The sequence below is a fragment of the Nerophis lumbriciformis genome, linkage group LG17, assembly GCF_033978685.3.
Source record: "Nerophis lumbriciformis linkage group LG17, RoL_Nlum_v2.1, whole genome shotgun sequence".
NCBI classification, from domain to species: Eukaryota; Metazoa; Chordata; class Actinopteri; order Syngnathiformes; family Syngnathidae; genus Nerophis; species Nerophis lumbriciformis.
Genome location: NC_084564.2, coordinates 27,525,001 through 27,548,896, shown reverse-complemented (window position 1 = coordinate 27,548,896; position 23,896 = coordinate 27,525,001). Strand labels below are relative to the sequence as shown.

Here is a 23,896-nt window from a genome sequence, read left to right as displayed (position 1 = left end):
CATGGTTATTGATCCGGCCAATCCATCTGAACTAATGCATTATTTAGGAGCTTTAACTGATCTTTTATCGGCACCTTTTGCTGAAACACAACAAAAATGCACTCTCGGGACAAAGCTGACATTTAAAACTGATATAGCACACTCAGCCTATGCATCACAAAAGAGAAGGAAGCCAGCCAGGCTTTACAACAGAGCAACCTTACATTACACTTTAGCATCTTTCTACCAAATCTCTGACAAGAATAACACACAGATACGGATGGAATAATGTATGGATAATGAAAATGGAAATACAAATTCTGAAGTCAATTTCCCCATAAATTCCCTCACAGGATTATCAAGGTAAATTACACGTTAGGGTCGACTCGTCACTATACTATAAATTTCCTATGAATTTCCCAAATTCTCTATACTTATTTGATAACACAATAAAGCGAAAACATTTACATTTAAACTCACTTCTTTATTGAAACCTGTTTCAAACCGTCAAGTATTTAAAATCAATGTACCGGTACTTCAACATGTTTTGTACAAAATTTAAATTGCAGTACCAGCTGCCAAGAGGAAACTATACATTCAAAAAAGAATAACAGTGGTCTCTAGCCTCCCAGTTAGGGAAATAAAATAATCAATTTAAATCAAAATGATCAAAAAAAACAAGATTAATAACTGCACTTTGATAAACTCAAAGGCTGACAAGCGCCGGCTCAGTAGCTTAAATTCCCTACCGTGAAAAAAGAGCCTTTTATGTCTTTTCCCTTTAAAAAACAACATACCCCAATCTAAACTTCAATACAAATATTGCTGACTGAGCAACGAAGCTGTTCAATTGTGCACATTGAACCTACAAGCGGGGCTCCCTCTTAAGTGTCGCTCAGGGTGATTGTTCTATACTCAAAGAAAAAGAGACAAAGGTGTTTTTTGACAGCATGTTAAAAACAAAGCTGTGGAAAGATTTCATTGTAGTATAAGTACTTTTTCAGCAGATTTAACACCACCGCGATAATATCAACGGTGATCATTTTGGTCAAAAAAACCATAACATAAAATGTTCCTACCATTAAAAGTACATCCTTACTTTCAGTATACCAAAACAAACAATACTGCATTTATAAAAAAATATCACGAATGACAGTAGTCAACTATTTTACATTCACAAATTTTGCTGCTTAGAGTTGCACGATATATGATATGAATTATATCAACTTGGCAGACAATAGAGCTTTTAGTACTAAGGTTATATCGTGATTAGGGCTGCAACAACTAATCGATTAAATCGATTATAAAAATAGTTGCCGATTCATTTAGTCATCAATTCGTTGGAACTATGCTAAGCGCATGCGCGGAGGCTTTTTTTAATTTTATTTTTATTTTTTTATTATTATTTTTATTTTTTTAAATAAACCTTTATTTATAAACTGCAACATTTACAAACAGCTGAGAAACAATAATCAAAATAAGTACAAAAACAGTACAAAACAGCGCCAGGGCGGCGCTGAGGCTACGTCTCATGAGGTGGAGGTAAGCCAGCCAATGATGTGTCTTGTGCAGCTCACGTGACGACGCAGTCTCCTTTGCTGGAAACATTAGAAAAATGGCGCAGGAAAACAGTACGGATAGTTAAGCAGAAAAACATTTTGAGGTTATCTGCCTCACAATACGAAGGTCCTGAGTAGTCTTAGGTTCAATCCCGGGCTCGGGATCTTTCTGTGTGGAGTTTGCATGTTCTCCCCGTGACTGCGTGGGTTCCCTCCGGGTACTCTGGCTTCCTCCCACTTCCAAAGACATGCACCTGGGGATAAGTTGATTGGCAACACTAAATTGGCCCTAGTGTGTGGATGTGAGTGTGAATGTTGTCTGTCTATCTGTGTTGGCCCTGCGATGAAGTGGCGACTTGTCCAGGGTGTACCCCACCTTCCGCCCGATTGTAGCTGAGATAGGCTCCAGCGCCCCCCGCGACCCCAAAGGGAATAAGCGGTAGAAAATGGATGGATGGATGGATGTTTCAATGGAGAAAAGTGTACGACCTAAGTCGTCAAAAGTGTGGGAACACTTTACTTTAAAGACTTCAAAGAAGACCGTTTCCTGCAAAATGGCACGGAAGTACAACATTGCTTCAGGAGCACCTGAAAAGGAAACATGTTGGAGCCATGGATGAAGGGAACTCACGGTACGTAACTTTTTAAGTCCATAGTGGCAACAGGCATTCATGAGTTCAGCTTATTTGTGAGTAACGTTAACGTTATGCCTTTTTGCAACGCGGGGCTGATAATGTGTCTCCGGCACATTTGACTCCATTTTGAGTGAGAAAATGCACGGTTACCAATTTCGAAATAAACGTAACGGACAGTAATATCTCAGGTTTGTTTCATAATGGATCAATGTAGCCGGGCCCGATAAAGCTATATAAATATATTTAGATTTGAGTGATGCTTTAGTATAACTAAATGTTATGAAGGTGCTGGAATATTTCATGCTATTATTCAGAGGCAGCCTAAAATGAATCCTTTATTATTCACAACAGAAACGTGTACAATATCTGATTCAGTTCTGATGAGTTACATTTCTGTGTTATTATTGCTGTATGCTGCATCCTCAATGTCCAGAACATGGTGCCAGTATGCTGTTTTTTTCAATAAAATACGGGAAAAGGATAAAAATGTAGTTTGTCGAAGTAATAATCGACAGATTAATCGATTATCAAATTAATCGTTAGTTGCAGCCCTAATCGTGATAATGCATGTTGATGATTCTAGCCGTGTCCTTTTTCAAATTGGAAACTAGGGATGTCCGATAATGGCTTTTTGCCATATCCGATATTCCGATATTGTCCAACTCTTAAATTACCGATACCGATATCAACCGATACCGATATCAACCGATATATACAGTCGTGGAATTAACACATTATTATGCCTAATTTGGACAACCAGGTATGGTGAAGATACCTAGTTCATTTACTGTTAATATCTGTTTATTTTCCGTTTAACATGTTCGATATACACTTCTGTTAAAATGCAATAATAATGTATTCTTCTGTTGTTTGATACTTTACATTAGTTTTGGATGATACCACAAATTTAGTTATCAATCCGATACCAAGTAGTTACAGGATCATACATTGGTCATATTCAAAGTCCTCTTGTGTCCAGGGACGTATTTCCTGAGTTTATAAACATAATATAAATTTAAAAAAAACGAAAAAAGATTTTGTGACGATAAAAAATATAGATGTAATCATCGTAGTATCGACTAGATACGCTCCCGTACTTGGTATCATTATAGTGGATGTCAGGTGTAGATCCACCAATGGCGTTTGTTTACATTGTGACGCCGGTGAGCTACGGTGTGTAGTGAAGCATGTTTAGCTATTTGATACTTGTAAGAAACGTACTTTATTCACCGGTACTTTTTAGAGGCGATATAGTACCGAATATGATTCATTAGTATTGCGGTACTATACTAATACCCGTATACCGTACAACCCTACTGTATATACAGAAGCTGCTGTCATCATAAAAATGTGAACTGTTTAATCACGATTTGACATTAATGGCCATACAAGAGTAAAAAGATATGAACCACTGCAATAATATGTTAAAACTCTCATTAACTTTAATGCCAAGAATGAGGAGCAGAAGTAATATTTTCGTTCAAGCGTAAACATGATTTTGCCACTAAATGTTCGCTGGACACTCCAAAAAAAGGTGACAAAATGTCAAACCTTTCATACGTTAATGCCGTACGCTGTTTAGGCCTGGGCTGATAAATTAATTCAGGGAACGATAAAAGAAAATTAACTTGATTACTTTGCCGTCATGGAAAAAATTGCCTTGTCTGTGTGTGTGTTTGTTGTCTTGGCCTGTCGCTTTCAATCAGGGTGGAAGAGGGTTTACTATCTGTAGCTCTCAGCACCTGGATGTGTATATTTAATTGCAGGATTAAATGAACTGAGTGAACCCTCTTGTCAGTCATCCACAATCTTTGTCTCAGTGGGCAGAGGCGGGACCACTAGCTCACATGCACAAGATGCACGGACAATACTCTATAGTGAGAAGCTCATCAAAGATGTCCTTGTGTGGGAATAATTCATAAGCAACATGAGCCCATCAACACAGAAAAATGATCTAGTCGGTCGAATTTGTTGAAAAGATGTGGCAACAACAACAAAAAAAGGCAACAAAACAAACCACACAACCAAAAAAAACTGGACTTAATTTTTGCTAAAAAAAAATATTGAGAATCTTTTCCTTGTTTGCTTATTTTAGAAAATAAAAGTTTTTGACCTGCCAATTACTACAGTGGTAATTAGAAATAAGAGTTTATTGCGTTTAAAAGGGTTTGCTTGCATAATTAATGTATTTTTTATCAGGATTACATTAGTGCGTAATTTGCTCTCAACAAATCCTGACAATTACATCGTTTATCAGCAATAATTTGTGGGACAATAGCAAAAAGTTAAAAAGTTAAAGTACCTATGATTGTCACACACCAACACGAGGTGTGGCGAAATTATTATCTGCATTTGAACCATCACTCTTGATCACCCCCTGGGAGGTGAGGGGAGTAGTGAGCAGCAGCGGTGGCCGCGCCCGGGAATCATTTTTGGGGATTTAACCCCCAATTCCAACCCTTGATGCTGAGTGCCAAGCAGGGAGGTAATGGGTCCCATTTTTTTTAGGGTTTGGTATGACTCGGCCGGGGTTTGAACTCACAACCTACCGATCTCAGGGCGGACACTGAGTAGGTCAAAATGTGTTATAATGCTGTTGTCCTGCCAAATGCACTGATGTCTAATGTGACAAGACGCATGCATTTTTATCCTCAAAATGTTGGAAGGTTTTCCAAATTGTATGACTAAAAGGTTCTGATCATTTCCAGCATAGATGCCCACCCTCCATATTACCAGGAGGCGCTTTAGTACACTACACTCCTAACATTAGTAATATAAATTACAATTTAAAGTAAACAAATAGATGCATTGTGTGTTGTACTGAAATCTTAAGAATCTATTGGATTTACGTAATGTTGAACATTGTGGTTATTTTTGCCTCCGGGCCCTTTCCAGGAAATCGAGAGTTGGCATCTCCCCAAAAAGAGAAAAATGCAGTTATACTGACTATATACAAATAAATCACCTTCGAGGCATTGTCACACCAGCGTGTATATTGATATAAAGCATGTAGTGATGTCACACACCAGCCATTCCAGCAAGAGCATCCTTACCACAGGACTCAGGCTTCTCCTCTGCTAGCAAACTGCTGCTGCCACTCTTCTGCACCACCAGAGCGTCTGCTAACGGCCCCGCAACCACACAGACAGCACGGCGGGCATACACAAAACACATGCACACAAACAAACACATACATACCAACATAGAGAAAGGAAAAATAGAAAATCATGAGGGGAGGGAAAAAAATGATCATGGGAAAAGAAAAAGATAAATATAAACAAAATAAAGACACAGGTTGTTTAACAGAACAATGGCTTGTAGAGACAGGAGTGTAGTCTCTAAAGTGATAACATCCTACTGTTGAGTATGATGTGATGAATGCACAAAAAAAAAAGAGTAAAAATGATTCAGAATGGATCCAGCAATTAAATGACTAGAAGTTCTCAAGATACACTATGTTCGAAAATGTTGAATCTTAAGTGGTCACAACCGACAGCTGCAACATAATAAAATACTTTTTGTGTCTTTTTACACATTGAATAAAAAAGGACGCAAATTTCAGCCGATATAACAACATAGTTTTGTTGTACTTGTTGCAATGACAATAAAGTCCTATCCTATCCTATCCTATCGAATTTCCGGAAGTCCGCGCGTCACCTAGACGCAGATTTTTTTTCTTTCCCCCGCCCAATTTGCTTGTTTGTTTTTTTTTTATCGATTGTCGCTTTCCGCCGGTGTTTTGTTTTGTTTTGTTTATATTTTAATCAAATTATTAATTATTATTAATTATTGGTCGACTTCAAAGTAATGTATATTCCAGTACAATTTCTTATATTTGGGATTCGCCAAAAGTTTTATCGATCACAAATACTGCATTTCCGGTAATAAGCTTCCCTCGTGTTATTGTTTTCGTCATGGCGAGAAATAAACCCAAGAAGCGAAGCTTCAATGAAAAGTGGCTCCAGCAGCCACTTTTCAGCAAATGGCTCACTTATGACGATGGAAAGATGTTTTGTACGGCATGTAAACTGGCTAATGAAAAGAACACCTTTACGACCGGGTGCACTGATTTTCAAAGATCCAGCCACCCCAGGCACCAAGAAACATCATGTTACACCTTTCCTGCTTGTCGGCTCCCAGACTGTGGTCGAGGAGTACGGGAGATACGTTCCCTCCAGGGCCGATATATCGTCGGGGGTAAGACCCTCCACCTTACCCGGCAGTGGGTCCCTACAGTTCTTTGATCGGAATGACGATCGTTATTTATGTTTTTAACAAAGCCAACCGCACATCCACCATGCTATTAACACTACTGAACATGACCCCATTTTTATGACTTGATGAGGTCCTTGGGACCCCATTTATAAAATTCCTAGCGCCAACACTGTTAGTGTACTTTAAATGTTCCCTAATAGACTATCAAATTATGTTATTACAGTAACATGTGTCCCTAGAGCCTGTTTATGAGCACCAACGTGAAAATAATCTATGATCTTCCTCATTTGTTTTTGAGTTACTTTTGAAAAAAGGCACTCAAATGTCACTTTCTGACAACGTCATGGAGGACAAACCTCCTATTTCATGGACATGATAGCGCCTTTGACCTGCCCCTACCTAGACCCTCCCAAGTTGTGTGTTTGCTTTGCTCCACCTGGGTTTCGCTACACATCTTAAAAGCTTTGCCAACAGTACAGGCATGGGGAGATGTGAGTTTGATCATTTGGTTTTTCTCCAGAAAATAGCTTAACCTAACATGCTGCTGTGAAAATATGACTATAATGTTAGCATTGTCGCTCACATTGCTAAGCTAGTCTTGCTTTTGCTAACGTTGATGTTTCCCTGTTCCAATCCTTCATGTTACATTGCTGCATCTGATATGGCGTCTACTGCGGTGAGATATAAACAAAAATATATATCCTGCTGTCGCTAATTTTATATCCCGACACCTAGTTAAACATAGAGTTTGCCGTACAATGAAAATCTGACAAGCAAAGTAAGATTTTCATTGTCCGGCAAACTGTCCGTTTAACTGTGCATATGACAATAAACAATCTAGAATCTTAAATCTAGGGATGTATGATAATCATTGGCCCAATAATATTGTTCCAACATAGGAATTATGACTTCACATCAATAAATCTGATTAGTCAGTAAAACATACCTCAAATAACTGAAAAGGTTAAAACCAAACACTCCAATGATGCAAGGTTATCCACACTGCGCTGTAAGTGAGTTCGGCGGTCATAATCTCCCCCTGAGCTCAGATTGTAAACAACACAGCGTTGATCGTGCGGGACTTTTTTTCTCCTTCAGAGAAAGACATCCCTTGTGCCACCTGCACCAAAAGCCCAGCAAACACTCGGGGAGGGGGGAAAACACCAGGCGACAACACATCAAACCTCAAAAGCCCACGAAGACGCTAGTGGTGTCAAGTAGCTAACTAAACTCGCCACAAAGAAAATCCAGGGCAGTTCCCCCTGCTGTTGCTTCCATAGAGTGCAAAAAGCTGGCCAGAGACGACACGGGGGCCGAAGCGATCTACCATGGAAATGATAGCGCTGGACCACTAGGTCTGTACCATCACTGAAAACAGTGGCTCCTGTCAGCCAGGAAACCACCCGGAGTCACAGTTTGTACTTCAGAACCGCTACGATTCTTTGGCTGTATGTTTGCCAGCAAAGACTACGTGATCGCCACACTCCTGCATACATTGATAGATGAAAATAAGGACATAAGCTTCACTACTGATTTATGGACTTGTGGCGTTAGCCCTACCATAGTAGTGACATCATATTTTATTAGGACAAATCATTTTAATGATGTCCCTATACTGTTCTTCAAGTAATAGAAAACAGATTTGATGTGATTAAACTGCAAGCAACGATTTGTTGGCGGCATGTTTTGTAAAGTAGCCTAACGTTCTTTGGTGGTTTTCCTGCTTTCAATCCAAACCAAAGCCAAACAAAGGAGTCCTTCCCTTTTTTTGGCACCAAATCCTCTTCAGGTTTTGTTAGTTTAGCTTCCATTGTGCTTGCCATCTCTGCTACGTTGTTGACATCCATGCCTCCGCCAACTGTCTTACGCGTGGATGGTTATTCTGAGTAACATGAAAACTAGGTACCGGTATGTATCAATTCGGCTTTTATGCTGCCGATTCCAATATTGATCTTCCATGAGTGAAATTGGCCGATTCCAGTACTGATCACATGTAATAACTGTATTTTTTGTTTTAAATATTCATGATGAGCGCTTTTAACAGTGCAGCAATATCAACACAATATTCAGACTAGTTCCTTATCGTCGTCTATGATCACAATTAAGTCAAGAGTACAAAATACCTAAACAATATACTACTCATTTAAATACTTTGGTCTTACTCCTCAAAATCCTCCTGTGTCAAAGGAATAATTTCCAGAATGTTTAGTCGTGGATGTCGCTGTGGCTTGTGCAGCCCTTTGAGACATTGGTGATTAAAGGCTATAGAAGTAAACTTTGATTAATTGATTTAAACAAATACAAATTTCTTGTCTCAAGCTAGCTTAGCAATTAGCATGTTTGCTCCTGGCTTATGCTTACTGTGTGGAACATGTTTAATCTCGTCCTGCAGTATTATACTTGATAATAGGGATGTCCGATAATGGCCTTTTGCCGATATTCCGATATTGTCCAACTCTTTAATCACCGATACCGATATCAACCGATATATACAGTCGTGGAATTAACACATTATTATGCCTAATTTGGACAACCAGGTATGGTGAAGATAAGGTACTTTTAAAAAAAAGTTATACAATAAAAGAAGATAAATAAATTAAAAACATTTTCTTGAATAAAAAAAAAAGTAAAACAATATAAAAACAGCTACATAGAAACTAGTAATTAATGAAAATTAGTAAAATTAACTGTTAAAGGTTAGTACTATTAGTGGACCAGCAGCACGCACAATCATGTGTGCTTACGGACTGTATCCCTTGCAGACTGTATTGATATATATTGATATATAATGTAGGAACCAGAATATTAATAACAGAAAGAAACAACCCTTTTGTGTGAATGAGTGTGAATGGGGGAGGGAGTTTTTTTGGGATGGTGCACTAATTGTAAGTGTATCTTGTGTTTTTCATGTTGATTTAATAAAATAAATTAAAAAAAAAAAAACAATACCGATAATAAAAAAAACGATACTGATAACTTCCGATATTACATTTTAACGCATTTATCGGCATCTCTACTTGATAATGATACTCAAGATATGAACACATAATGTTTATGTGCCACAATAAAGGTGATTTTATTAACGAAGCTGGCAACCACCTGTGTCAGTCGAGTGATCACAAATAAAGTATCAGTCAGAAGTTTATTTGTAAAAAGGAGATCGAGGGTACAATAAGGGATCTTGGGGCTCCAAGATCCCTTATTGTACTGAAGGAAACATATGTGGACAGCTCATTAGCATTAAAGCTACAGACACATAAAATGTCATGTTCTCAGCAGGGCATGCAAAAAACACTTTTAAACTATCTAAATTCCAGCATCACGGCCAGACTTGATACTTGCCAATAGACTGTCAATACACTATTGGTCCACTCTGAGACTTAATTCAAATAATAATACAGTAATACAATAAAGGCATTTTAAAACATAAGCTAGTGCACCTGCAGTTAGACCAAATGTATTTAAATAGACATTCAAAACTAAGATTAATAATAATGAGTAGGGGGAAACAAAACTGTACTTTCATATATCACCATTTTTATATATGGTTAGTGAACAGATTTTTTTGCATCAGTGTGGAAACTGTAAAAACTAGTTTTTGCTTAAGTGATGTTGCAACATACTGGGATAATCCACCATGTGGTGTAGAGGTTTTTTTTTTAGATGTTTTGATTACAGAAGCTTCAGTCATACTGCACTGATGGATGACAAATACCACAGGGAGTGTCACCAAATCAAACTGGTTTTTGAACTATTTCTAACCCCCTCAAAAACCTCACTCTGTCATAAACTTAAAGTGCAGTTCATCAAGCGTAGGAGGCTTTGTCTGTCCTGATTTTTAAGCTGTGAGTTCAAACCACCCAAACACTTCACAGACCTCATTTGCACCAACGTACGTGAAACTGCAAGGGCTCTGCGAACGTTAAAGACGCATGCAGCTGCAATTATAAAGGACTAGTGAGCTCTCTGGGACATTAAATGTGGACCGTGAACAAGAAATACAGTGTGTCAGTTGACTGATTTCAGAAAGAAAGTTGTTTAAAACACATTTAGAATAAGATAAGGCCACAGAAAGAATAGAGACACACTTTCAGCATCCCAGCTGCCTTGTGGTAACTGTCATCAACAGGCATCCTTTTTCAGACCATGTGTTTAGTGTAATGAGATAGAGAAAGAAATAGGTGTGACACGTGGTAGGACAGACTGACGAAGTGATGAGATGAGCAGAATAGGTTTGTGACATTACCTGTTGGGTCAAACTCATTGGAGGGAAGTGAGGTTTTGTCACTTTTAGGTTTCTTGTCCGGGGGGTGGTCTCTGCTGAGAATGCTGCTGGTTCTAAAAGAGTAAAAAAAAAAAATTATGGCTTGTTATGGTTTAATGTTGACAAATCTTGAGCAGCTTTATATGTGCACAAAAGTGAAACAGATACATCGGAATGACACGGTTTCCCAAGCATTCATTTCTTTTTGGGGGTGACAATTCAATCCATAAAAGGATTAAGCGCTGTTTTTTGCTTTAGCTTTAGGTTAGAATTTTACCCACATTCACATTATAAACATGTTTGTTTGGCTTGTCGTTAGACCTGTTAAGTAGATGGAATTGTAACTCTATGCAACGAGCAAATGAGCTTTGGAACTACTACAGATGTTGGGCAAAACACTGGCTTATAATCTGTCAATTTTGTTGAGGTCCGTACCGGTACATCTCTACGCTGCTGACCCGTCTCCGCTCGGGATGGTGTCCTGCTGGCCCCACTATGGACTGGACTCTTACTATTATGTTGGATCCACTATGGACTGGACTCTCACAATATTATGTCAGACCCACTCGACATCCATTGCTTTCGGTCTCCCCTAGAGGGGGGGGGGGTTACCCACATATGCGGTCCTCTCCAAGGTTTCTCATAGTCATTCACATCGACGTCCCACTGGGGTGAGTTTTTCCTTGCCCGTATGTGGGCTTTGTACCGAGGATGTCGTTGTGGCTTGTGCAGCCCTTTGAGACACTTGTGATTTAGGGCTATATAAATAAAGATTGATTGATTGATTGATTGATACTTGTCCATTTGCACTGCAAGTTTTGCAATGAAGGGAACAAAAGTTAGAAGGGCTGTTGGCTAGAATTCGTTGGATTGTTCCCTTAGTCGACTACTAGTCGAATCTGTGGCGTTGTTTTTTTAAGTGAGATATAAACAGATCATGATGATCGCAGTGTATTCTGCCTGGTCACAATGTGTCAGTTAAAGGGGAACATTATCACCAGACCTATTTAAGTGTCAATATATACCTTGATGTTGCAGAAAAAAGACCATATATTTTTTTAACCGATTTCCGAACTCTAAATGGGTGAATTTTGGCGAATTAACGCCTTTCTATTATTCGCTCTCGGAGCGATGACGTCACAACGTGACGCCACATCGGGAAGCAATCCGCCATTTTCTCAAACACATTACAAACACCGAGTCAAATCAGCTCTGTTATTTTCCGTTTTTTCGACTGTTTTCCGTACCTTGGAGACATCATGCCTCGTCGGTGTGTTGTCGGAGGGTGTAACAACACGACCAGGGACGGATTCAAGTTGCACCAGTGGCCCAAACATGCGAAAGTGGCAAGAAATTGGACGTTTGTTCCGCACACTTTACCGACGAAAGCTATGCTACGACAAAGATGGCAAGAATGTGTGGATATCCTGCTACACTCAAAGCAGATGCATTTCCAACTGGACTGGACGGATCAGCTTTCAGGAAAAGAGAGCGGATGAGGGTATGTCTACAGAATATATTAATTGATGAAAACTGGGCTGTCTGCACTCTCAAAGTGCATGTTGTTGCCAAATGTATTATTATATGCTGTAAACCTAGTTCATAGTTGTTAGTTTCCTTTAATGCCAAACAAACATACCAATCGTTGGTTAGAAGGCGATCGCCGAATTCGTCCTCGCTTTCTCCCGTGTCGCTGGCTGTCGTGTCGTTTTCGTCGGTTTCGCTTGCATACGGTTCAAACCGATATGGCTCAATAGCTTCAGTTTCTTCTTCAATTTCGTTTTCGCTACCTGCCTCCACACTACAACCATCCGTTTCAATACATGCGTAATCTGTTGAATCGCTTAAGCCGCTGAAATCCGAGTCTGAATCCGAGCTAATGTCGCTATAGCTTGCTGTTCTATGCGCCATGTTTGTTTGTATTGGCATCACTGTATGACGTCACAGGAAAATGGACGGGTGTATATAACGATGGTTAAAATCAGGCACTTTGAAGCTTTTTTTAGGGATATTGCGTGATGGGTAATATTTTGAAAAAAACTTCGAAAAATAAAATAAGCCACTGGGAACTGATTTTTAATGGTTTTAACCCTTCTGAAATTGTGATAATGTTCCCCTTTAAACAAGGTTGAACACGGTAGAAATTGGATTGTTTAGTGGGGTCCTGTGCCGACAAGACATTAAATTTGACTAATTAGGGGGATAGGTTGATTAGCAACACTAAATGGTCCCAAGTGTGTGAATGTGAGTGTGAATGTTGTCTGTCTATCTGTGTTGGCCCTGTGATGAGGTGGCGACTTGTCAGGTTCTATCCCGCCTACCGCCCGAATGCAGCTGAGACAAGCTCCAGCACCCCCTCGCTACCCCGAAAAAGGGACAAGTGGTAGAAAATTAATGGATGGATAGAGAACGTACTAGTTGTAACAAAGTTTCTGTATGTAAACCTGCTGAAGGATCATTACCCTTACCAGTAGGGAGCTACACCTGCAAGCGAGGCGGAGTGTTCAATTTCTGGTGAGTTTTAAAGGGGAACATTATCACCAGACCTATGTAAGCGTAAATATATACCTTGATGTTGCAGAAAAAAGACCATATATTTTTTTAACCGATTTCCGAACTCTAAATGGGTGAATTTTGGCGAATTAAACGCCTTTCTAATATTCGCTCTCGGAGCGATGACGTCACGTTGTGACGTCACATCGGGAAGCAATCCGCCATTTTCTCAAACGCCGAGTCAAATCAGCTCTGTTATTTTCCGTTTTTTCGACTGTTTTCCGTACCTTGGAGACATCATGCCTCGTCGGTGTGTTGTCGGAGGGTGTAACAACACGAACAGGGACGGATTCAAGTTGCACCAGTGGCCCAAAGATGCGAAAGTGGCAAGAAATTGGACGTTTGTTCCGCACACTTTACCGACGAAAGCTATGCTACGACAGAGATGGCAAGAATGTGTGGATATCCTGCGACACTCAAAGCAGATGCATTTCCAACGATAAAGTCAAAGAAATCTGCCGCCAGACCCCCATTGAATCTGCCGGAGTGTGTGAGCAATTCAGGGACAAAGGACCTCGGTAGCACGGCAAGCAATGGCGGGAGTTTGTTCCCGCAGACGAGCGAGCTAAACCCCCTGGATGTCTTGGCTCACACCGTCCCTTAAACTGGACAGATCAGCTTTCAGGAAAAAGAGTGCGGATGAGGGTATGTCTACAGAATATATTAATTGATGAAAATTAGGCTGTCTGCACTCTCAAAGTGCATGTTGTTGCCAAATGTATTTCATATGCTGTAAACCTAGTTCATAGTTGTTAGTTTCCTTTAATGCCAAACAAACACATACCAATCGTTGGTTAGAAGTCGATAGCTGAATTCGTCCTCGCTTTCTCCCATGTCGCTGGCTGTCGTGTCGTTTTCGTCGGTTTCGCTTGCATACGGTTCAAACCGATATAGCTCAATAACTTCAGTTTCTTCTTCAATTTCGTTTTCGCTACCTGCCTCCACACTACAACCATCCGTTTCAATACATTCGTAATCTGTTGAATCGCTTAAACCGCTGAAATCCGAGTCTGAATCAGAGCTAATGTCGCTATAGCTTGCTGTTCTTTCCGCCATGTTTGTTTGTGTTGGCTTCACTATGTGATGTCACAGGAAAATGAACGGGTGTTTATAACGATGGTTAAAATCAGGCACTTTGAAGCTTTTTTTAGGGATATTGCGTGATGGGTACAATTTTGAAAAAAACATCGAAAAATATAATAAGCCATTGGGAACTGATTTTTAATGGTTTTAACCATTCTGAAATTGTGATAATGTTCCCCTTTAACGGTGCCAACAGTATGACGGGATTCGGCCGGCCAGCAGTGCGCGGTGGAACGGGGAGCTTCCCGGTCCAGCATGTAGAAACATCTTACAAACACTATTAGTAAAATATTCTTGTGTGCAGATAAATAGCTTTTAGCAAGAGAAATGTGGGAGGCTAAAACACACGACCAGCTGTTTTAGACACAGGACGTCACAACAGGAAGCAGCGACTGAAAGCAGCAACTGAAAGCAGCCACTGAAAGCGCTTATCGGAAGCAGCGAACACTTTCTAGTAAAAGCCAAAAAAGCAGATCAGAATGATCTCTTACTCCCTAAAAACTATTTGTCTGCACACTAGAGTCTTTCACTAATAATGAACGCAGTAGATTCATCCTTTTAACAAATCTGCTGTACACGGGAGGCCTCAGCAGGTACTTAACTCTGCCTCCCTCCCACCATGGCTTTATTATCTGATGATTTGACTTAGGGCTGGGCGATATATCGATATACGCGATATATCGCGGGTTTGTCTCTGTGCGATATAGAAAATGACTATATCGTGATATTCGAGTATACGTTCTCCCGCAGTTGCTTTTAGCTGCTGGCATTACACTACAGGCTCTCCTCGCTCTTTCCTGTCTCTCCTTCTCACAGACAGACAAGCGCACTTTCTTACACACGTCACATACTGTCAAGTCATACGTCACATACTGTACGTATACGCTCTCGCGCAGCAAAGAGGTAGCAGCATGGTTAACGTTAGCTGTGATGCTAGCGGTGCGGTGCGAGTGGGAGAGAGATAGGTGCGAATCTGGTAAGAAATTAAGGAATAATTAATTCCCACAAAAAACAGCAGGGGGTCCATCGTCTGGCGGTGGTTTGGCTTCAAGTGGGAATATGTCGAACAGACAACCGTAATTTGTCAAGTGTGGGGCGAAAGCGTTGCTATAAAAAGTAGCATTACTGCTAATATGTAGCATCATTTGAAAAGTCACCCGCTCGAGAATGAACAGTGCTTACTCCGCATGTCAACATCTCCGTTCGGTGCCACACCAATAAAATGCCGAGGCAACCAATTCCACATGAACACGGTATGAAAAAAAAATGACATAAGGAGATACTGTCCGCCGGAACCTACCACATAGCAAAGGACATACACAATTTGATTTCCTATTATGCAGCTAATTTTCATTTGACAGTTATTAAAATATCTTGTGTGACATCATGCACAAAAGTGCACTTTATTTGTTTTAAACTATTGTAGTGGCGTTCTGTACAAAAAGTGCACTTTAATTTAGTGTTGTTTTAATTTGTCATCTTGCACAAAAGTGCACTAAAGGCTTGTTTTAAAATGTCTCTGACAATCTTGCACATTCTGTTTTGAAATTACATGAATGTTTGTGCCACTGCTTAATAACTGTTTAATAAATACACTTTTGGTAAATTGACTTAGTTGTGATTTCCCTCTCTGCATGAAAGTTTAAAATAAGCATATATTAATGCAGTATGAACAAGAATGTTTTAATGTAGACACATAGAATCATCATACTGCTGTGATTATATGCATCAAGTGTTCATTCAAGGCTAAGGCAAAATATCTCGATATATATCATGTATCGCGATATTGCCTAAAAATATCGAGATATTAAAAAAAGGCCATATCGCCCAGCCCTAATTTGACTGCAAGATTGATAGTCAAATCAGACTCCTCCGAATCAAATCGTTTAATCTTTGACTATTTGAAGACAGCCCTACAAGTTAATATCCATCCATCCATCCATTTTCTACCGCTTATTCCCTTTGGGGTCGCGGGGGTCGCTGGAGCCTATCTCAGCTACAATCGGGCGGAAGGCGGTGTACACCATGCTGTATATAAACATTTTGAAAGCCCTTACAGGTGTTAATTCAAAACACAAGGACGCCACTGACAGCGGTCAGCAGCAGTACGGGCATGGCTTAACCCAGTGGTTCTCAAACTTTTTTTGTCATCCCCCACTTTGGACAAGGGGGAGTTTTCAAGCCCCACCTGCCCCCATCGCCACAACAGAACGCTAATGCCAAGCTTAACATTTTCAAATTTATTGAACATCAAGTAACATCAAGTTGTATACATTCAAACTCAATAACATAAAATAACATCAAGTTCAATAATGAATAAAATAACTGTGCAGCTGTGGTATAACTTGCATCAAGTTCAATAAGAAATAAAATAACTTGCATAAAGTTCAATAATAAATAAAACAAAAGTGTTATAACTTGCATCAAGTTCAATAATAAATCAAATACAAGTGTTATAACTTGCATCAAGTTCAATAATAAATCAAATAAAAGTGTTATAACTTGCATCAAGTTCAATAATAAATCAAATAAAACTGTTATAACTTGCATCAAGTTCAATAATAAATCAAAAAAAGTGTTATAACTTGCATCAAGTTCAATAATAAATCAAATAAAAGTGTTATAACTTGCATCAAGTTCAATAATAAATCAAATAAAAGTGTTATAACTTGCATCAAGTTCAATAATAAATCAAATAACTTGCATCAAGTTCAATAATAAATAAAATAAAAGTGCCACTTTGCAATCTTTGCAAAAAAAAGAGGAGCTATGCATTTGGCAAGACAGGCAGGGCAAGTGACAGCACTTTCCCCCAGGAGAGCCACTTTGATTCACTGTGAAACAGCACGGCCGTATGATCAGCTCCCATTTCCTCACACAGTGCAGAGAACAGTCACGCTTTCAGTGGTCGTGTTTTGATCAAATGTACCGCGCTCACAACATGTTAAAACCTCATTGAGTTCGGGGCTGAGCTGCCTGGACGCGAGTGCTTCCCGGTGAATGACGCAGTGTGTCCAATGCGCATTTGGCGCAACCCTCTTTATTAAAGCCTACAGCCTGTTTCTTGACCCTGCCATGGTCTGTGCGCCATCAGAGCAAAAGCCCACACAGTTGTCCCATTTAGGTCGTGTTCTTTGAGGAAACTGTCCATTATCTTGAACAGCTCATCAGCAGAGGCTCTATTTTTGATGTATTTGCAAAACAGCAAATCCTCGCACAGTGACTCGCCATTCACAAAGCGTACGTATGCGATGAACAGGCAGTCTTTATTGCTGTCAGTAGCTTCGTCCACTTGTAAAGCAAAACGACTTTCTTTTAATTTGTCTACGAGTTGTTCCTCAAGATCACTTGCAATGTCGCATATACGTCTCGCAACTGTGTCGTTTGACAGTGGGACAGCTTTTCATTTTGCTGCGCTTGTCTCGTCAAATTTGTTCCGCTTAGCCCCGCCCCCATTAGTTACTGTTGCTATGTCTGTCAAACTTTCGCTCCTCCAGAAATGTAAAGCCTACAGGAAAAATAAGTAATTTACATTTATTTATATAGCAGATTTCACAGACAGAATCACAAAGTGATTTACAGTGTGTATAGAAAATGAAAGCATAGTAAAAAAAAAAAAACTAAGAATATAATTTAAAAAAAAAATTTAAAGTGAAATTTCCTCCCGTTCCTCGCGCCCCACCTGTCATGTCTCTATTCCCCACCAGTGGGGCGCGCCCCACACTTTGAGAAACGCTGGCTTAACCTCTGCGCGGGCATGCCTGAAACTCAAAACCCGCTCCGTTAAAGCAGATGCTTATCCCGCTGGTCAACACAATGAAGGTAATGTGAGCTATTTTTTTGGAGACCCTTGTTTTGTCCCTTGTGGTCAGGCAGCATCTAGCTTGCAGCGCTTTTATTGTGAAGGTTAGAAGTGTGCTGTTGGCCTTAGAGCAGTGGTCCCCAACCTTTTTTGCACCACGGACCGGTTTAATGTAGGCATTATTTTCAGGGACCGGCTTCCCACTTGTGAAAAATACAACTCACTAGAACGCTGAATTAGTGGGAGCCCTGGGCTTGTTTCTTTGCAATGAAATGCTGATGGGAATCAGCCTTTGGCTACAATCTGTCACATTTATATTGGATGTGTTCATTAATGTGCATTGTATCATGTCACAAAGTTATAACAAATGGCAACTTCCTATGAGGAGTTTTATTGTACATCATTGGTGTGTCTAGTGCACAGGTGTCAAACTCAAGGCCCCTCCACGTCCTTTTATATGGCCCGCAAAAGCTTGGAAATAATATGTGTCAATAAAATACCTTATATTTTCTTTCTTTACTTTCTTATTTTATTACTGAAGGTTAATTAGGTTTTTTTCTAGTTTAACAAGGGGAAAAATAGTGTCCAATGTTGCAACAAATATTATACTATCTAACTTTGTTGGTCAAAATCCAAATAAATACTTAAATATCTGCTTAATTTATGGTTTCAAAGCAAGTTATCAATCAAATTGTACACTATAAAAATTACCAATTGATTTTACTGTAAAATTTAGGGAGTTGTTTACAGCATTTTCATTAGTTGAAAAAAAAAAAACTACCAATGTTTTTTTTTTTACAGTAAAATTCTGTCGACTGAGCTGTCAGTTTTGGGTTTTTTTTTTCATCCACGGTTGATGATTTTATGGTACCACATTTTATTTTTAGTAAAAAACTAGCAGCTGAGTTGCCAAAATAAAATTAAACAGCGGTACAGTATTTCTATTTACAATAATATGTTGTAAAAATAACAATAATAATAATAATAATAATAATGACTTAGATTTATATAGCGCTTTTCTAGACACTCAAAGCGCTTCACAGAGAAGTGAGAAGCCATCATTCATTCACACCTGGTGGTGGTAAGCTACTTTCATAGCCACAGCTGCCCTGGGGTAGACTGACAGAAGCGTGGCTGCCAATTTGCGCCTACGGGGCCCCTCCGACCACCACCTATCATTCATCATTCATTCACCGGTGTGAGTGGCACCGGGTGCAAGGGTGAAGTGTCCTGCCCAAGGACACAACGGCAGCGCTTTTGGATGGTAAGAGGGGGGGAGCGAACCTGCAACCCTCAGGTTTCTGGCACGGTTGCTCTACCCACTACGCCATACCGCCCCTTAAATAAATAAAATGACACCATATATTTTACAGTAAAAGACTGGCAACTAAGCTGCCAGTTTTTTGCTGTAAAAAAAAGTGGTCAAATCCACAGATTTGTTTTACTCTTTACGTATTTTTTTTTTTTTAAATATTTAAATTCATAGGCAAATTCATTAATGATTTACTGTTACAAGCGGCCCTCTCGTGGCCCACAATGAAAACACCCCCCGTCTAGTTGGACAGGCCAAAGTTAAGTCGGAGAAAATGCAGTCTTTTATAAATTATTTAATGTTTCTCTATAGGCCCGGTAGCAAATGCTTCATTGACCGGTACCGGGTGGTCGGGGACCACTGCCTTAGAGCACTTGACGGATGTGATGTGAACGAAAGCTGGATGAAAATGAATTGCTTTCTGAGTTACTACTGTTACCCTTCCTTTTTAATAAACCTTCCACAATGTCACGGCCGTCTTCATAAAACCCTCAATTACAGTACAACTAATCGCTCCTACGTTAATGTTTTCCAACCCTGCACAAAATGAAAGCAACCTCAAGTCAATAACTTAATGTCCTTTTGTCAAATACTGTTAAAACTTGAGAACATTTGACACCACTTACAACACAAACGAAAACGCTTTATTTTACCTCTCACACACAACCACTGAGTTGTGCGTCATGGTTGATTATGCAAATGAGATGGCGTTGTTTAGTGCTCCAATGCCACTCACAAACTCTAGATTTCTGGGAAACCAAAGTTTTTTAAGAAAAATAGGCCTCAAAGCTTCAGACTTCCACATTTTAACCAACGCAATGCATGATGTCAGCATAAATTTTCATACTTGGCCATGGCGCATTTGAAAAAGTGAGTATAAAAACATGTGAAAAGCATGAAAACGCTTGCTGAGAAAAGCGATACGTGCTTTCATTTCAGAGTCTCCAAAAGTCTCCACTTGATTTGTCGCTCGTCGCTCTTTGATAACAGGAATCGGGAAGGCTCTGATTACTCACTAAATATAGCGACAAGGTCGCAACATTGTAGGGATGGGACGGTTTATGAAAAAACATCTGAAATGTCCAATTGACCTGACCCAGTTCGGAGCGTGTGTTGTTCGGATCATGGGTGCAGATGTCAGTGGGGGACGGGGAGGATAAGTCTACTTCATATTCATCTTGACAGTGATCATCAACCCACCTCTAAACACACACACTTTTCCAACATAAGATAAACATTGACGATAAAACATAGGAGTAATGTTTCGTTATTTAGACTTATTTACATCTCAGCGTTTGTGTGCCAAGCCAATTGTGCGTTGAAGGTGTACATGCATATTAATTGGGATACTAAAGAGGAACTGGTAGCTGCACCTGTTGAGGTCTACTATGACTACTACTACGGGGATCTCATGAAACCTATCTTAATTTTATGCACGGCTACAACCTATTATTTCTGCTACTTCTGTCATTGTAAATTGTTTTTTTTTAAAACAGGCAGTGCAAAAACTATAGGTGGGACTCTGGGCATCTCAGGATTCGATTACAATTAGGATTATGGGGCTACGATTCGGTAACAAATGTTATATTTATGCATATTCAATTATTATATTGTAATTGTTATTAATCTACTTGGTAATTTCCTCTTCTTAGCTGGTTACTCTCCGCTGTAACAAGGTTCCAGTTCGACTTCTGTTGAAGTGTACAACATATTTTGCATTTTCTTGTTTCACTACTTCATATTCAACAAAGCTTAGCGCAGTGGCTATCATAGTTTGCCCTCTCCTCCATCGTCCGTTTGTGGCTGCACTAGGTCTGCATTTTAAAAAAACATCTGTGGGACTTTACCATGTATAAATAGTCAATATTTAACATATGTCAATCGATTCAGAAGCATTCACTTTCCAATCGTGATGCGTCATAGAATTTATATTTTTTCCCACCTCCAGCAAAAATTCATACATAATAGCCCCATGTTTACATTGTTTTTAATTTGATTTAAACAAAGAAAGCTAGTGCTGATAAAACGATCTTGGATCGATACATATCTTCCGGAAGGCGAACTTGCCAAGCACAGATTGATAAAGTTGAATCTAAGGAAAATAAATCGATATATTGATTAATCGTTACGCCCATAGTAAACATGTAACGCTAGGGATAGGTACAGAATTCGGTACTTTTATAGGTACCACCAAGTAGCAAATTTTACAATATCTCAATATTGTTGTTGTATATGACGTTTCGTCCGGTTGGAAGACTTGACCCTGGCTCAATTAATTGCCGGGCAAACAGGCAAATTCTTAGCGGACTGAGTCGGACTGACTCTTGGTAATGCTGCAATTTCCTATGCCAACAAAGCATGCATGCCTGAAAAAGCCCTAAAGACAAACTAATAACTATGTTCTAAAAAGTAAGGCTCCACTTTTCAAATATGCACAAGCTCGATGTTACTTTACATTGGATATTTCACATATGTACTACTGATTAGCATTTGTAATTATTAATGGAGATTGCAACACCTCTAAATTTGGTATTCAAAGTTACAACTTAGACAAGACTGGCACCATCAACTTAATGGCAAAGACTACAGCTGGAAGCCGCAACAGGAGCATGCTCACGTGTTTGGTTGAGGAAGGAGGCAGAGGCAATGCTGCGTTTGGGTGCATTAGTTTATAATGCAACCAGTACAGAATCATCCATGTTTGAAAATGAGATTACGATCATTTAACGATGAATCGTGCAGCGCTACTTAGAACAACTAACGATCAATTTAGATAACAATTCTTGGGGTGACGATTCGGTACAGACTCGATTCAACGCGATTCTTGCTTCAAACTGATTCTCGCAAAAAATGTTGCTTTATCAATTGTAATAAAATCAAAAATCAAAACAGGTCACAGGTTACAAAAGCTCATTTGGCTGCTGATGTACAACGTGTGCAGCGAGTAAGCGTGGAAATGGACCAAAAAATGTCTTATTAAAAATAGTATTTTTATTAATTCAGAATCATATTAATTAAGAATTGTGATTCTGAAAGAATTACATTTTTCCTGGAACCCCCCGCCCTCAGTGTTAAATGTTGATTTTAATCATCACAGGTCCCCTTTAGGTTTGCACTTTATTAATTTCAATGTTGGAGTTAATTTCGTATTCGTACAATGTGAAATGCTCCTTGTCTGTATACAAAGGTATGTTGTATGAGACAGAAGTTTTGCTTTCCAGAGATTTTAATTTTGTTTTTTAAAAATTTTTCTAAGAACAAATTCATAAAAAAATATGTTTATATTTTACTAAAATAAGATACAGTTAGTGTATGTTCATGCCTGTAAGTTGTATAATTGTTGTCACTTTTTTTTTAAACTACTAGTTTTTGATTAGATAAAAGCAAAACTTGTTTCGCATTATCTCTGTAAAGTAAGAAAGTAAGTCGGAAAAAAACTGTATAACCTTTTTTTTTACAATGAAAAAAATATGAGATTTTATTGTCAGGCCATATTGCTACGCCTGAGTACAAGCAGGAACCATTATGTTAAACATGTCAAAACATTACAAATTTTGTTAAAAATGTCAAAATATTACTAACAAATAAAAACTACATGAGCTCAATTCGCTCTATCAAACACCCACTATAAAGATTGAGCCCGACATGTAGAGATGTCCGATAATATCGGCCGATAAATGCTTCAAAATGTAATATCGGAAATTATCGGTATCGGTTTCAAAAAGTATTTTTTTTATTTTTTATTAAATCAACATAAAAAACACAAGATACACTTACAATTAGTGCACCAACCCAAAAAAACTCCCTCCCCCATTTACACTCATTCACACTCATTTACACAAAAGGGTTGTTTCTTTCTGTTATTAATATTCTGGTTCCTACATTATATACTGTATCAATATATATCAATACAGTCTGCAAGGGATACAGTCCATAAGCACACACAATTGCGCGTGCTGCTGGTCCACTAATAGTACTAACCTTTAACAGTTAATTTTACTCATTTTCATTAATTACTAGATTCTATGTAACTGTTTTTATATTGTTTTACTTTCTTTTTATTCAAGACATTTTTTTTAAATTTAGTTATCTTATTTTATTATTATTTTTAAAAATGACCTTATCTTCACCAGACCTGGTTGTCAATGAAAATAGATTGCTTACAGGGTTCTTAGAACCAGGTCCAATAACCTTGTTACTTTGTTTAATGCATCCAGCGGGGCATCACAACAAAATTAGGCATAATAATGTGTTAATTGCACAACTGTATATATCGTTATCGGTTGATATCGGAATCGGTAATTAAGAGTTGGACAATATCGTCAAAAAAGCCATTATCGGACATCTCTATCGACATGTATTATTTCAAGTTTGGATAGTTCAACTTGAGAAATGTCACTATGTTACTGGAGGGACACAAACATAATGTGTTCATCTTTTCGCACAACAACCATGTCTGCAATGCACATGCAGCGAGCTAGTCTAATTCTTCCA

The 23,896-nt window shown here is 39.0% G+C and overlaps 1 protein-coding gene across 4 annotated transcripts in view; it reads right to left on the bottom strand.

Annotated features, from left to right (window-relative positions):
• Positions 1-23,896, bottom strand: part of arhgef12a (Rho guanine nucleotide exchange factor (GEF) 12a) — a 102,284-nt gene that overhangs the window by 29,259 nt on the left and 49,129 nt on the right. For 2 of the 4 annotated variants that reach the window (XM_061973000.2, XM_061972999.2), the window contains exons 3-4: positions 10,635-10,726; positions 5,227-5,295 (exon numbers count right to left, since the gene is read on the bottom strand). In XM_061973000.2, coding sequence (XP_061828984.1) covers positions 5,227-5,295; positions 10,635-10,726 — 161 coding nt within the window. The remainder of the gene's footprint in view (positions 1-5,226; positions 5,296-10,634; positions 10,727-23,896) is intronic. The other 2 variants (XM_061973001.2, XM_061973002.2) reach the window with 2 other exon arrangements.